We start from the raw sequence: 15,349 nt of genomic DNA on the forward strand, positions 1-15,349 counted from the left end.
ATACCAACTACAAAGGAAGTTGCCCTGAAGAGTGTAGTTCTTTGTAAGGATGACAAAAGTATTGAGGGCACAACTGTTTCCAAGTTGAACTTCCTTGTTGAAATTTACTTCACAGGAAAAAGAAAAGAGGAGAAATCTTAAATTTTAGTAAAGTAATAAAATCATTGGAAAATAATCAGTAATATTTCAGAGAATTATAAATATTTCTAATGGCAGAAATTTACAGGAGGGCTGAATTCATCATGAATTATTTATTGTGTCTAGTTTGCTTTTGATTTTGTTTTTTGAGATAGGGTCTCTCGTCTGGAACTCACTATGTAGGCTAGGATAGCCTCAATCACACAGATCTGCTGCTTCCTAGTGCTGGGATTAAAGGTGTGCACCACCATACTTAGCTATTCTTAATTCTTAACTGCTTGTGTTATTGAAATGCTCATCTTCCTGTGAAACAAACCCTAAACCTGAATATTTTAAACCTGAGGAGAAGCACTAGCCAGCTGCTCACAAGTAATATTCCCAGATATTTTGTACACTTCAAAATGAAAGTTTTCTGATTAAATAGCATTTTATAGGTTAAAAAAAATAATAATAATTACTGAGAATACTTCATGGGTAACAGGAGACTCTGGCTAAATGAATTCTATAGGACTTTCTCAGCCAGGTCAAGGTGAGATGGCAAAGGATATCATGGAGCATTTGATGCAGAAGATGGGAGAATTCTGAGCAAACATCAGAACACTGAGTTCTTGGCAGAATAAGACTTCACAATGGGGTTCACAAATAGGTATAGGGGAAGGATCAGCAGGTTCATTCAAGATAGGTCAACAAAAGAACTCTGGGCATTGGCCTATAGTAAGTATCAAGGAACATAATAATAAATATGAAGAGAAACTCACTCACTTTATCAACAAAAAATTTACAGAAAAAAAGCACATATATTGTAGTAGTAAAGACCTCAGAATGTGAGCAGGAATTCTGAATCTTGCCTGCACTTCCTCAGTGGCATCACTGTTATATCAATGTGACCACAGCAGCGGCCTCCTAATAGTGTCCAACTAGGTAGTGAGATCGCCTTGGTTAACTTCAGCTGAATGGTTTAGAGGGACCCACCAATAATTGCTGGTCATCTTTACTGTTTTCTCTATGGCTACTGTAATTCTACATAGTTGTAAGGAAAATAGGCCAAAAAAAGGGGAAGGGGGAACAAACTTTGGGAGTACATTTTCTTTCATCTCTACAAACAATACTTTTAGCTGAGCAATTAAAAATAAGCTGGAGGAGGGAGCTACCACAGTAATTCTTTAGAATTTTAAATAGAGGGATTTTATGTCTTTACTGCAGAAATACCAACATTAATATAAGTTGCACTTACAAAATGTCAACAGAAGTAAAACACACAAATATAAAATATCTCTCAAAACAGAAAAGAAATTCTTTATTTATTTATACACCTTTATTTTATGTACATTGGTGTTTTGCCTCTTATATATGTCTATGTGAGGGTTTCAGATCTTGGAGTTATAGATATTTGTGAGCAGCAGTGTTAGGATTAGAGCACTGGTCCTCTGGAAGAAGACTCAGTACCCTTAGCCATTAAGCCATCTCTCCAGCCCCCAAAATATTTTTCATGGGAGCGGATATGGTTCACTGGCTAAAGTACCTGCTCTGCAGGCCTGAGTTCAGAACACCAGAGCTTACATAAAAAGCCAGGCATGGTGGCATGTGTCTGTACTCCTAGCTCTGGGTGTCAGAAACAGGATGATCCCTGGTCCTTGCTGATAACTCAGTCTAGTCAATTAGTGGGCTCTGGACTCAGTAGAAGATGCCTGTCTCATTGGCAACCTACACATGTGCATAGACATACAATATACAAACAGTTATACCCAAACTATTTAAAAAAAAATTTTTTTTAAAAAAATGAAAATACCTTCAATGTTGCCACTGCCCAGCTCCTTTCTTGATCTATCCAAGATGGAAGCTGATCACGAATTCTTTGTTGAGAGTCCTTTAGTAAAAGCAATTTTCCTTAATTGGTAAAATTCATTTGGTAAAATTCAAAATTTAAAAAAAGTGATTGACTAGCTTTTTTTATCAACACAATTTTGAAAACAAGACATTCTACATACTACTTCTTTATATTTAATAATACACACCATGGTAGAATTCTATGTAATCATAGACAGAAGCCCACTGCGATAAAATAAAGCATTCATTTTTATTGTGACTGTTCACAAAACAAGGAAAACTTAAAATGTCACTGGAAACCATCATAAAGCTATACTGTGTTTAACTACATCTTGCATTCCTGTAGGAAGCATAGAGAACATTGTGCTCACAGATAAGCAATAGGGAAACCTGGATTGTTAGTTCACAGGGTTATTCCTTTAGGGGTAGGAATGCACAGCTTGTTATGTGCCCAGAAAGCTGCATTGTAGCCTGGTGGCCTTTGTGCTACCTGTGTTGCCAGATTCTCCTGCAAACCTCTATTATAAGCTTGTTTTTCTCAGTCCATGTATGGGAGCCATCTTTATAGAAGTTGTCACATGCATTTTACAGTTTCAATGTAGTCAAGTCTGATCTTTATAGTGTTACTTTGTTCCTCAAGGAGATTTATGCATGCTATATTACATACACAGGATTGAGTCAATTATTACTGGAAAAGCTTTTGCCAAATTGTGCTATGCTTAAATATGCCTAAAGTAAACTCAGAGTCAGACTCCCAGAGTGTGAGCCAAAACCAGCTACTGAGTCATGTTAATGGAGCTGCCTTTTTGCTTCCAGTGGATGCTACTTGGGTGTTGGCTGTGGAGAGTGCAGAGACCCTACAATGACAAAGGTGGTGGTGTACGTTCAGTACAGAAGTTTCAAAAATATTATATATTAACTGGACAAAACCAAAATTAATTTAAAAAGCTGTAGTTTCAATAGATTTTTAAAGTTTTAAAAAGTATTTTTTAAGTTTCAGTTATATAAGGAAGAATTAATTTTCTTAAAGACTATAACATTTAAAAAAACTGTGAAAAAACAATGTTAATTTCTTAATATTTAATACTTTTCTCCAACAATGTAAGTTTTCAAGGTCTAAAAATATATTAAGCTTATTTCATAATAAAGGAGCACAAGTCAGCATAGCACATGGTCTAATAAAAGTATAATTTCAACAGTAATTTTAAACTCCTATGGCACAATTGTATTTCATAATACCAAAGGGCAGAACTTTTTCCCCTAGGAGAGAAATCAGATTTTAACTCACAGCTTTGCGCAGCATGTCTCCAACAACCACACCTGTGAATGTATCCCATTCCTAGTAGATAAAACATGAGGGACACAAACAATATGAGAACATAACCAGCCAAAAGCATTATCTTAAATCTCCTATACGACAGCTTACAGTGCAGCTTCCCCAGAACCTGGGGAGAGCACCTACCCTTCTTTACACAGGCCAGCGTTAGGGCATCATGTGCCACTAAAACTATGCATGAGACCTACCTAGGTAATCCTATTGGGACAGAAATTTATGTATACTATGTATGGTACATACTTCATCTAGATGTTTACAGATCTACTATGTACTAACACACATGGAGTGAAGTCCATCAAGGTTAAAACTTGTTTGTGTTGGGTCAAATTAAGAAACATATTCCAGGAAGGCACAATAGGGCATATTAGGTCTGAAAACCTATTAATACATAGATAAATTAATAAAAATTATTAGAACCATGTTAATAAATTTGGGAGAACATAGATAAATACAGCAAGTGGAATTAGGAAATAAGAAAGAACACAGGAAGAGCTGTAACTGGTCTGTGTTCTTTAACTCTCTGAAATGGAAACCTACAACATAATTAAGATCTGCCCAAGCAGTTAGATGGAGGAGGCAGAGTTAGCATTCTCTTAGCACCCTTATTACTCAAATGTTCTTCTAGAATATTCAAACAATAATGAACAAGAAAAACAAACGTGATTCTTTTTCCCAGAGTAAACACAACACAGATGGATTACTTTAGTTCCAGCTCAGTGAATATTATAAGTATTAGATGTGGTTATATGACACTCCAGAAGAAAAGATGCTCAACAAATAACACAGTATGACCCAAAGGGCTCCAAAAAGTTTGTGATAACTGTGCAACTCCCCAGTCCCTCCGACTTTCTATGCTAGTTGTGTACCCATATTACCACTTTCCCCTGTCTCAGTTGTACTGCTTAGAACATTAGTCAGGAAGCTGACTCTTCTGCCATCCAGACTGGACATGGGCCTGGTTCATTGTAACCAAAATTCCCCGATAAATTACTTAGATTCCTTTCCTTCTGTAACCCACAATCCTGGGCATACATCAGGAAAAAGAACTGTAAAACATGTCACACTAATCACTTAGAAAATATTAGAAGAATTTTATACAACTTATAGCTTAAAGTCATCTCTACCCTAAGAAAAACCCTGTCTGTTATTAAATCTCTCATAGTTCCAGGATTCCCTTCCTTCAATATTACTCACATTTTCTTGAAAAAGCTCAGGATGCATGCCTCGAACAAAATGCAAAGCAAACATCAACTGGTCAGCCTGAAAAGAGGAACAGGGTTAGTTACTCTTTGCTGTTTCTTAACTTGTCCTTCCAGTTTGGGTGATATGGTTTCTTTGTTGTCTTATTTTCCACCAGTAATAACAAGTAACTTCAGGTACTAATCCACATATGCTCAAACTGACTCTTGATTAAGAGCATAAATTAACAAGGCCATAAATACATAACCTTGTAATTTTTATCACGGTTACCCCTTATGACAGATATCTATCTATACACATACAACTTCCAGCATTACTTATTTATCTACTCCTTTTTTCCTTTGCACTGAGAACACTGCAGTCTCATCACACTACAAAAAAGAAGGAGGCTTGTGCCACTGTGAGTCTCTGATTGCCCACTGTGATGTGTATGGTAAGAGTAATGATTACTGAACAAGGTATCTTCTAACCCTGGCTGGAAATGGGTGGTCAGTACAAGTAAGGAGCTTAGCCTCCTTCTTGATCTCTGGTTACAGTGCCCTCTGACTTTAGGGAAAACCATAGAATAACATGTCACACATCCTGATTTAGAGCATGTTCACACATGCTCTAAATCAGGCCAACCACAATCTTCTTCCATCATCTTCAAAGATGGAAATGGCAGAGGAAAGCATTCTTTGACATTCTCATGGTTGTCCAGTTGTAGTAATGAATCCCTCTGCTACAATATTTAACAAGGATGATATAAGGAAGAACCACGATTCAAGAGTGAAGCAAACCCACATGTATGGAGGGAGAGAAAGCATGAGTGCAGCACTTAGCACATTATTCCCAATCAAATTCAAGAAAGATTACAGGTAAATGATTCAAACTAAGAAATGTCTTGGTTTTTCAAAACTTCATCATCCAAAATTGAGCAATTATTTTAGATTTCTAAAATCTATCATCTATTTTACTTATCAGATCATAATCCATCATTTCAGTTAAATGTCAATTTATCTCAGTATGTTTGGGTTGTACATATAAAACCCCAATGGATCCCCTATATGATTCACTGGTTGAAGGATGAGTAGGGTACTTCATGGTTTTCAGTCCACTACATCCCATTCAATTACACACAACACTCGAGTAAATAATTAGAGGAGCTGGGTGGATTAGGTTTTACATGGTGTGAGTCTTTATGAATGTTATGGAACAAGTTCATGTTTGTTCTGAGTATTTGTTTCATGGTAGTAATTCTACTGGAACATCATCTTAAGCATCAAGTAGAATGCTTTGAATTCTAACATCAACACACTCTCCATCTGAGTAAAGAAAACATCATAAATCTCTCAGCCTCCTGCTCTGCATAATATAACTATCCTATTGTAGGCAATGAATACACACAAGGCACATACCTACCACACCTAACAGGTAATAACACTCTGACATCACGGTAGACTGATGGTAAACTGAGTGACACTGAAAAGGAAAGGTACATTAAATTCTCAAGAAACAGTAAAAACCGCAAGTTAGCAAATGGAAGTCTATTCTACAGAGGTCAGTCCTTTAAAATCTGTTCACTGAGAAGCACTGGGCTCCTGGCACTTGAGGGAGAAAACTCATTCCATGGCATAAGACTTGAGACAACATAAAACCCAAGTCCCTGCTTTGTGTCTGGAGGTATGTCATGCATTTTTTAATAGACATCACTATGCACACTTATGATACTGATACATTTATGAGAAAAAGAGATTAGGGGGATGCAGCATGGAAAGCTCCAAAATCATCTACATAGAAGAAAATGGCCTAAATTATTCAGACCCACTTCAGTGGATACAGATACAAAGTTCCTATACCCTCATCCAGAGAACAGTTATGTTCTTAATAGAAGAGTACCAAGCCATTAGTTTACAATCATGAGGTATTAGTAATAGTTTATTTAAAAACAGTATCCACCTGAATTTTACTCAATGAGGAAACTCCTAGAAAGAAAGGCAAGGTAAACTACACAGAAAATATGAAAGGAAGAAAAATTCTTTCTCATCTATGTTCTTTATACATTTGGTTTCTTTGACAGCAGCACTCCATGAAGAAGAGGAAACCTAGGGACCCATCCTCCCAGAGCTCACCTCAGTGCTCCTCCCAGAGCTGTATTTCCTTAGACAGCTTCCTCCAGAGTTCCTCTCAGTGCTCTCCCCATAGGTGCCCCCAGTGCTTCTTCCTGGTGCTCCCTTGTTCTCCATCTCCTCTTAGTGCTTCCAAGTGCTTACTCCTCCCAGAGAGTCCCCTAGTGCTTCTCCCAGAGCTCCTTCTAATGTTCCTCAGAGCTCTCCCATGGTCCTCTTCTCAGAGCTCTTCTCAGTACTCCCCCAGAACTCCTGAAAAAGCTACTCCTAGGCTCCCCTATGCTCCTCCCAGTATTACCCAATGCTTCCCCTACTGCTTCCCCCAGCTCCTCCCAGAGCTTCCCCCAAAACCTCCATGCCCCCCAAAGGTCCTCGCCGTGCTCCCCACAATGCTTGCCAAGTGCTCCTCCCAGCACTTCCCCCCAGAAGCACTTCCTCATCCTGGGCTATTCCTCAACCAACCTGCTTTCTCACATTCTCTCATCAAAGTAGAAACTTACAAAAACAGTTTCTTTTATCCCAAAAGATTGCCTAGGGAAGGAGATACTAAAAGCACATGCATTTCTTTTATGTAGTATAAGTTTGAGGAGACCACATATGTAATTATAGTTTTCGTAAGTACTGAAGTAAGTGCTCTGATCTCTGGAAGAAAGTGAAATGGCACAGCTGGTAACATAAGCAGAAACAGCTAAGCAGCTTTCGCTAACTGGTACAGTTTATTAACAATCAGCCATTTTCTGTTCCAAGTCAACTTGCATTCAGTTTGATATGACCTGAATGCTAGTCCATCTTATGTCTGGAGTCCACTGTGACCACAATGCTGTCACCAAAATGACAGTGGAGCTGTATGTGTGACACACTGTTGATGGCTGCAGAACCAGAGAACTTTCACAAGGCGATGAGAGCACTTCTACCCTCACTAGTGCTTCAGCCTACATTCTGAGAAGTCCGTCTCATAGGTTATGAGTGATGTATTTTTCTAACATTTGTCATTACTCAAGACACTATGGAAACCTGAAACATACACTATAGTGGCAGAAACAAGTTTTATAAGACAGACATTTTATTAATTAAAAACATATGTCAGAAATTTTAGATCATGGTGATACTTTAAAGAATTGCTAATTACAATAGATACGTATTACTCAAGGTAGGAAATGAAAGACTCCAGTTACACACTAAAATATTGAGTGTGGCTTCTCAACTTCTCTCCTACTATGACCAAAAGCTGCTCAGCACAACCTGAAAATATTTTTAAAGGGTAAAGTGACTTTAAAGAAGCAAGCTTTCATATAGTCTAATGAAACAATCAATTATCTTGTTTCTAATAGTGACCATTTGCCAGTTATATTATAAAATATATAATATGGCATTAGCACAGCAAAGCGCCTACATCATTACAAATAGGAATGGTAGACTGAAATACACAGATACAAATTTAAAGCAATAATAAAAACTAATAATCCGTAGAGTGAATAAAGTGAATCTTTAAGTTTCAAGCAAGTTTTCCTTAAAAACTTCATACACATATCTTGATCCCATCCACCTTTAACTCCCGCCCACCAATTTCCCACCCCTTCAACATATATCCTTCTAAACATCATGTCCTTTGTTGTGTGAGCACACACGGCATGCGAGTGTATGGTGCATGTGTCCCACCCAAGCACAAATAAAAAGGTGCCTTCAACTAGTTCAAACAAAGAAAGCAATATTCTCTATAAGAACATCTTATAATATTAAGGAAAATTTAGGAATTATAACCTTTGCACAAACAATTATACATATACCCAGAAATCTACTAATTCAAAATGTTTACTTAGATCTGTGCACAGGAATGCAGGTACTATACAGACTACTCACTAAAGTCGCTCATGACAGCCACAACCATGTATTAATCCTACTGTCATATAACAGAGATGTCAATCAAGTAGGACATAATCTGAATATCCAAGCCTTTGAATGCTGACAGATGTCACAGTAGAAAATTTCACATGTGCCTTCATGTGCTAAGTCAGAATCAAAACAAAGACACACTAAAAAATCGTATAAAAATTTCTTCCAGGCCATAGGTAACTTTTGAATATGAAAACAATAACAAATTTTGTACTAAAATGTAGGTTCAACCCCATGATATTTCATTATTTATATGCAAATATTGCCAAAGCCGAAATTCTCTAAACGCAACCCTCGTGCTTACAGCACTTTGGAAAGGAATCATTCAAGCCCAGATGACACAGCATGATCACACAGCCATGAAAATGAATGAGGTGCACTTTTCATAGTCATGGAAAGAGCTTGGAGACCAACTGCAAAGATAGGGCACACACAACAAAATACACTAAGGAAATTGCTTTTTAAAAACTATTTCTAGGCATTTAAAGATGAAGATATAAGGACAAAAGCAGACTATAGAGCACAGACCGCCTTAGTTTAGTGCTGGAGAAGAACAGGAGGGAAATGAGTCTTTAGTGGGTTCTGTTACAGTTCCGTATAGATTCCACTTACAGTTCCAGAGGATACAAGTAAATGACCGTCATGGTGGGAAGCACGGCAGGCGGCAGGCATGCTGCTAGAGCCACTAAGTTTTCCTGCTATACATTTTTTAGTATAAGAGAAAATAATACTTATACAAATATCAGGGATCACATGCTCTATAGCTGATTATCAAACCATTATAAAGGTCATTCTTATACATACGATTAACACCTTGGGGCAATGTAGCTTTGAGGTCATTTGCTCATAATTTCCAGTCTTAAACAACTTAAAGCTGAGGTCTAAAAGGGAAGTTTTAGAAACATAATTAGCTTTAAGACCTCTGAAAGGAAAATATACAGTTCCCACTGAAAGGGGAATTTTGTAGAAATGCCCAACTCTAAGTTCAGGAGACATTTGCACAGAGTGCTATATGGGTATATTGAGGGTTCATTCTGCTCAACGAACACGGAGCAGTTTTCTGAATTTCCTGAGTATACATGACTGTCCTGTGGTAACAACTCCTCAGACTCAGGTACCTGACTTTGTGAGAGCTCTTTATGTCTTGAGCTAAGTCCAAGGTATTGGTTTTAAAAGTCTGAAGTAAGTTCTGTTATTCAAAAATTGTCTCAGTCTCAAAAGTCTCTCAGTGCACACTGTTCTAGATCCTTTCTAAGAGGAAGACATCTTCAGAAAATTGCAATTTGTAACTCAAAAGCCAGTAAGTCTTTCCTGTGTAATCCACTCCTAGGTACCAGTTACTGTAACACAGCTGTAGACGTTTGAATGAGCATGCCCCCATAGGCTGATATATTGCAATCCTTGACTCTCCAGTTGCTAGAACTGTTCGGGAAGGTGTGCCCTTGTTGCTGGAGGTGTGTCACTGGGGCTGGGCTTTGAGGGTCCCCCAAAAGCCCACACCATCCATTGCCTGTTAGCTCTGTCTACCCTCTGCTTGTAGACCAGATGTGAACTCCCAGTTACTGCTCTAGTAGCATGCCTTCTTGCTGCCTGTTGCCATGCTATTTACTAGCAACCTCTGGAACTGTAAACCCCCAATAAAATACTTTCTTTTTGAAGTTGCCTTGGTCGTGGTGTTTCTTCATAGCAATGTAAAAGTCACTAAGGCACCAGGGGACAGTAGGTGATGTTTAGAAACACTGGATTTTCACAAAGGAGGAGAAAGAGAAGGGCATGTTATTAGCATCTGATAGAGGCAGGCGATGGTGAAGACCCTCACAGACACTGAACAGGCACTATCAGCAGGCAAAGACAAGTCTCCAGATGACACTAGACCTGAGGGTGAGGAACGCAGGCTGCATAATGAACCCAATATTCTGCATGGTTAACCTCCTTCTTAGTAACTATCAGACTTCTCAGAGCTACGGTAGCCAGCCTAGTGACAACTATCCTTTCCTTTCCCTTTTATTTTTCCTCCCCACTACATTTTAGTATATGGTAAGAAGTTACAGTCAGTGATTAATTTTATTCTAGAAAAAAAATCACAAACTATCAATTTCAGTACCTTTTGAGTAAGTAAGCAGCTATGAAACTTTGCTCTATAAGACAGAGGACTGAAGAGTAGTTTATATCTGATGAACCCCTCTTACCTTAAACAGGCACCTGCATATATATTCATAAACCATGTGTTTCAGTGAGTTCACAAGACATTGGATTCTTTCTTCTGTATTTTCAGAGTCCTGTAGATTAGAATTGGAAAGTCCATTAAAAATTTTAGAAATATATACAGATATTTTATAGTTGGGATACTTTTAACAATTATTCTCCAGGTCTCATGGTGAGGGTACATGCCTTTAGTCCCAGCACCCAGGAGGCAGAGGCAGATGGATCTCTGAGTTCCAATGCCAGCCTGCGGTTCCAGGTCAGCCAGAGCTACAGAGAGAAACCCTGTCTTGAAAAACAACAACAACAAAAAAAACAACAACAAAAAAAATCTTCAGACTAAAAGCTGGTTCTGTAACAAATATCCACAAATCCCAAGGAATTAACTAAGTGCATTAATCTTGTACCCCAATAAAGAATTTTATATTATGTATTTCCTTAAATGTATTAAATCAAAACTTTTAATAAATGAAAATTACAATAAATTTCCAATAGAAAAAAAATATCAAAATTTCCAATAGTACTAGTTCATTACTAATGCCTCCAGCATTAAAAATACAACTTATTTCAATATGAGGTAAGGCTATTTAAAGCACCTGAATTGTAATAACCAATGCAGCTAGAGTTCCACTGTTTCCCACCTCAATTTGACCTTATCCAGGTGGGATAAGGATGAATATTCAGTTTGAAAGTGGTGGAACAAAAATTCCACACTTCCAGTATTCAGACTAACTTGGAAATTCTGTTCTATATAACTACCATAATGTTATTATATTATCAATTGTTATTTCCACTGATTTAGAAAAACTAGGACCATAAAGATAGTAAAAGAGTTGGCTGCTGAGCCTTTTACAGTGGAAGGAGAGAACTCCTGAGTGTTACCTATAAATACACAGGCATGTGTGTGCATGTAAACACACACATGCACACACACATACATATATATGTACATACATACACACATTTATACACATAAACACACTAAATAAACAACTATAAATTAAAGAAAGAAAGAAAGAAAAGGGTGCTGATTGGATAGAAACAAGAAGCAAGCTCAAAGTTCTACATGTTACACTGTGGATCATTTAAAGAAAAAAATACATGTCATGGATGGCCAGGGCACTATATGAAATTGTAACAGAATGTCAACAAGTGTCTGACTAAGAAATCTCACGTGGGAAATGAAGAACGAGAGTCATCACAATACACTTGATTCTAAAACACTTTGTATGCTAGAGAGTCTTGGTTTTCTGAGACAGGGTTTCTCTGTGTAGCCCTGGCTCTTCTGGAACTCACTCTGTAGACCAGGCTGACCTCGAACTCAGAAATTCACCTGCCTCTGCCTCCCAAGTTCTGGGATTAAAGGCGTGCACCACCACACCTGGCTGTATGCTAGAGTCTTTTACTCTACATTTGTAAAATTATATTAAAAATAAATTTAAATGTGCACATAACTACACATATGTATACAAACATGGGTCAATGCTACTTAATGGAATAATGTCTAACACTGAACTATTGTTATTGATAAGATACATATTTTTTTTATATTTCCACCAACACATTATTCTGAATACCCTGTTAGTTTATACATAGAATTTTCGATTTTAAAATACCTGTCAAAACTAAGAACCATGATTACAACATTTTCTTTTTTTTTTTTTTCAAAGATTTATTTATTTATTATATGTAAGTACACTGCAGCTGTCTTCAGACACTCCAGAAGAGGACGCCAGATCTCGTTACGGATGGTTGTGAGCCACCATGTGGTTGCTGGGACTTGAACTCTGGACCTTCGGAAGAGCAGTCGGGTGCTCTTACCCACTGAGCCATCTCACCAGCCCCACGATTACAACATTTTCAACAAAGGGAATTTTATACTGTTGCGAGGTATGAAGGAAAGGAAGATTTTCAGAGTCCCAGAGGCTGAAGCAAATATATGAGGGCTCACAGGCAGATGTGATGGATTTACTGAGGAGCACACAGATCACCATGGAGATTACTACCCAGGCAATACACATCAGCAAATGCACACAGAATAAGGCAAATACTATACAAAATCACTCACCTATAAGTTCATGGATGTATACAAAATTCACAAAAAACACAACATTGAAAGGAAATGTATGTAAAGATCACAACACTGTTCACTCCCAGTCTCCTGGATACCCACTGTCTACCATCTTTCTAGGCCACTTTGTACATCCTCATCAGAGTCCAGTGGTGTGAACTTTAAATGCTCCTTATGGCTTTCTATACTCTTTAGTTATAAAAATGTTTCTCTTTAGCATGACTAAGTAGACCAAATTTGCTGATGAAACCTTTCTCCTTTTTCTTTATTGGATGAAATGTTCAAATTTGAATATATAAATGCTATCAAATAATATGTCAGTGAAAGGTATCAGAAAAAAATATAACCAATATTTATAGTCAGATAAAGGATTATAAAGCATTCCTTGATGAAAATACTAAGCAGTCAACACCAGTAAAGATTGTTTTCCAAAACAATTTATAAAAAGTATTAGCATTATACCATATGCAAAAACCAGGAGTCCAATTTTTATGGTATTGGTTTGGCAAAATTATCATTTAAACAAAGTAAAAAAGTAGAAAATAAACTCAAAATAGCTACAACACTTTAGGAATCTTAGCATATGAGAAAATCTTGACACCGTCTTCAAACTATGAGTAGAAGAAAGGAGAAACAGGATGGAGAGTTGTTGAAAGATGCACAGATATTAAAGTGACCCAAGCTCTGAGAGAGCAGTTGAGCATCCATCACATTATAACAGTACAATGAGAAATGCAGTTGTTGTTGGCTTCAAGCAGACTGAAAAAGCTTCATGGAAAGAGTCAGCCCACCAACCAAATGTATTTCTGAAGGATACATAGTCATGACATACCAAAAAGCTTATTTATTAATGTGCATTTTTGTTCAGCTATCCAACTCTAAGAATTTTAGGAAAAATTAGACATACAAATTAGAGTGGTTACCTATACGTCTTAAGAGCTGTTCTTAGGTATAACACCCCAGCTCTTCAACAATCCTGCCATGAAGTGGTGTCTACTTGCTCGTTTTGAATCTAGACAGACTTTTAGTTATTTTAGTCAATACATGTCTGCAGAAATGATACTGACCTAAGGCCAGTTTCATCTCTGTCTTACTGGCTGGAATATATTATTTGGTGACCCAAGATGTCACATAAGAAGTTCAGAACTCTGAAGCCAGTCCACAGCACCCATAGGAGGTTCCACTCCCAGGTGCTCTAGCATGCCCAGGATCTTAGGATCAGGGGTGAGTAGGACACAACATCTGTTCCAACTCCACCAGGAGTAACTGGGACTAGCAGTATCCAGGGACACAGGAATCCCACCCGACCAGTGGCTCAGGTTCCTTATGGTCTGTGCCTGTTTACCTGGGGCCCAAACTCTGCAGCCAGTCCCACAGCACCCAGAGGAGGCTCAAATCCCAGGTGCTTTAACACAGCCAGGATCACAGGATCCCAGGACCCCTGGAGCTTGGTCACACTAGGATCTCAGGGTCCTAGAAGCAGCTTGACTCCCATGATATCTGACACACCCAGAATCTCAGGATCACAAGTTTCCGGAATGACAGGATCACAGAGACAGCTGTACTATGAAGAGTTCAACACAACCAGAATTGGAGGAAAGGCAGGCTCCAGTAAGATAGTGAGGGCAGATATCATTAGAGATATTCAGATGGCAGGAGGCAAGCATAAGAGCATAAGCAACAGAAACCAAGGCTACTTGGCATCATCAAAACCAAATTCTCCCATCATAACAAGTCCTGGATACATCATCGCACTGGAAAAGCAAGACTCAGATCTAAAATTATTTCTCATGATGATGAAAGACGACATTAAGAAGGATATAAATAACTCCCTTAAAGAAATACAGGAGAACACAGGAAAATAGGTAAAAGCCCTTAAAGAGGAAACACACACACACACAAAATCCCTTAAAGAATTACAGGAAAACACAATCAAACAGGCAAAGGACCATCCAAGATCTAAAAATGGAAATACAAACAATAAAGAAATCACAAACGGAGACAACCCTAGAGATAGAAAATATAGGAAAGAGATCAGGAGTCATAGATGCAAGCATCACCAACAGAATACAAGAGATAGAAGAGAGAATCTCAGGGGCAGAAGATTCCATAGAAAACATTGACACAACAGTCGGAAAAAATGCAAAAAGCTCCTAACCCAAAGCATCCAGGAAATCCAGGATACAATGATAAGACCAAACCTAAAGATAATAGGTATAGAGGAGAATGGAGATCCCAACTTAAAGGGCCAGTAAATATCTTCAATAAAATTATAGAGGAAAACTTCCCTAAACTAAAGAAAGAGATGCCCATGAACATACAAGAAGTCTACAGAACTCAAAATATACTGGACCAAAAAAGAAATTCCTCCCATCAAATAATAATCAAATGCATTAACTAAAGAAAGAATATTAAAAGCAATAAGGGAAAAAGGTCAAGTAACATATAAAGACAGATCTATCAGAATTACACCAGAATTCTCAACAGAGACTATGAAAGTTAGAAGATCCTGGGCAGATGTCATACAGACTCTAAGAGACCACAAATGCCAGCCCAGGCTACTATACCCAGCAA

At 37.9% G+C, this 15,349-nt stretch overlaps 1 protein-coding gene across 3 annotated transcripts in view; it reads right to left on the reverse strand.

Annotated features, from left to right (window-relative positions):
• Dync2h1 (dynein cytoplasmic 2 heavy chain 1) overlaps positions 1-15,349 on the reverse strand; it is a 238,380-nt gene that overhangs the window by 77,709 nt on the left and 145,322 nt on the right. For all 3 annotated transcript variants that reach the window (XM_021171442.2, XM_029481794.1, XM_029481793.1), the window contains 4 exons: positions 10,692-10,781; positions 4,496-4,561; positions 3,254-3,304; positions 1,928-2,005 (listed from right to left, as the gene is read on the reverse strand). In XM_021171442.2, coding sequence (XP_021027101.1) covers positions 1,928-2,005; positions 3,254-3,304; positions 4,496-4,561; positions 10,692-10,781 — 285 coding nt within the window. The remainder of the gene's footprint in view (positions 1-1,927; positions 2,006-3,253; positions 3,305-4,495; positions 4,562-10,691; positions 10,782-15,349) is intronic.

Source organism: Mus caroli, chromosome 9 (genome assembly GCF_900094665.2).
Source record: "Mus caroli chromosome 9, CAROLI_EIJ_v1.1, whole genome shotgun sequence".
Classification (NCBI taxonomy): Eukaryota; Metazoa; Chordata; class Mammalia; order Rodentia; family Muridae; genus Mus; species Mus caroli.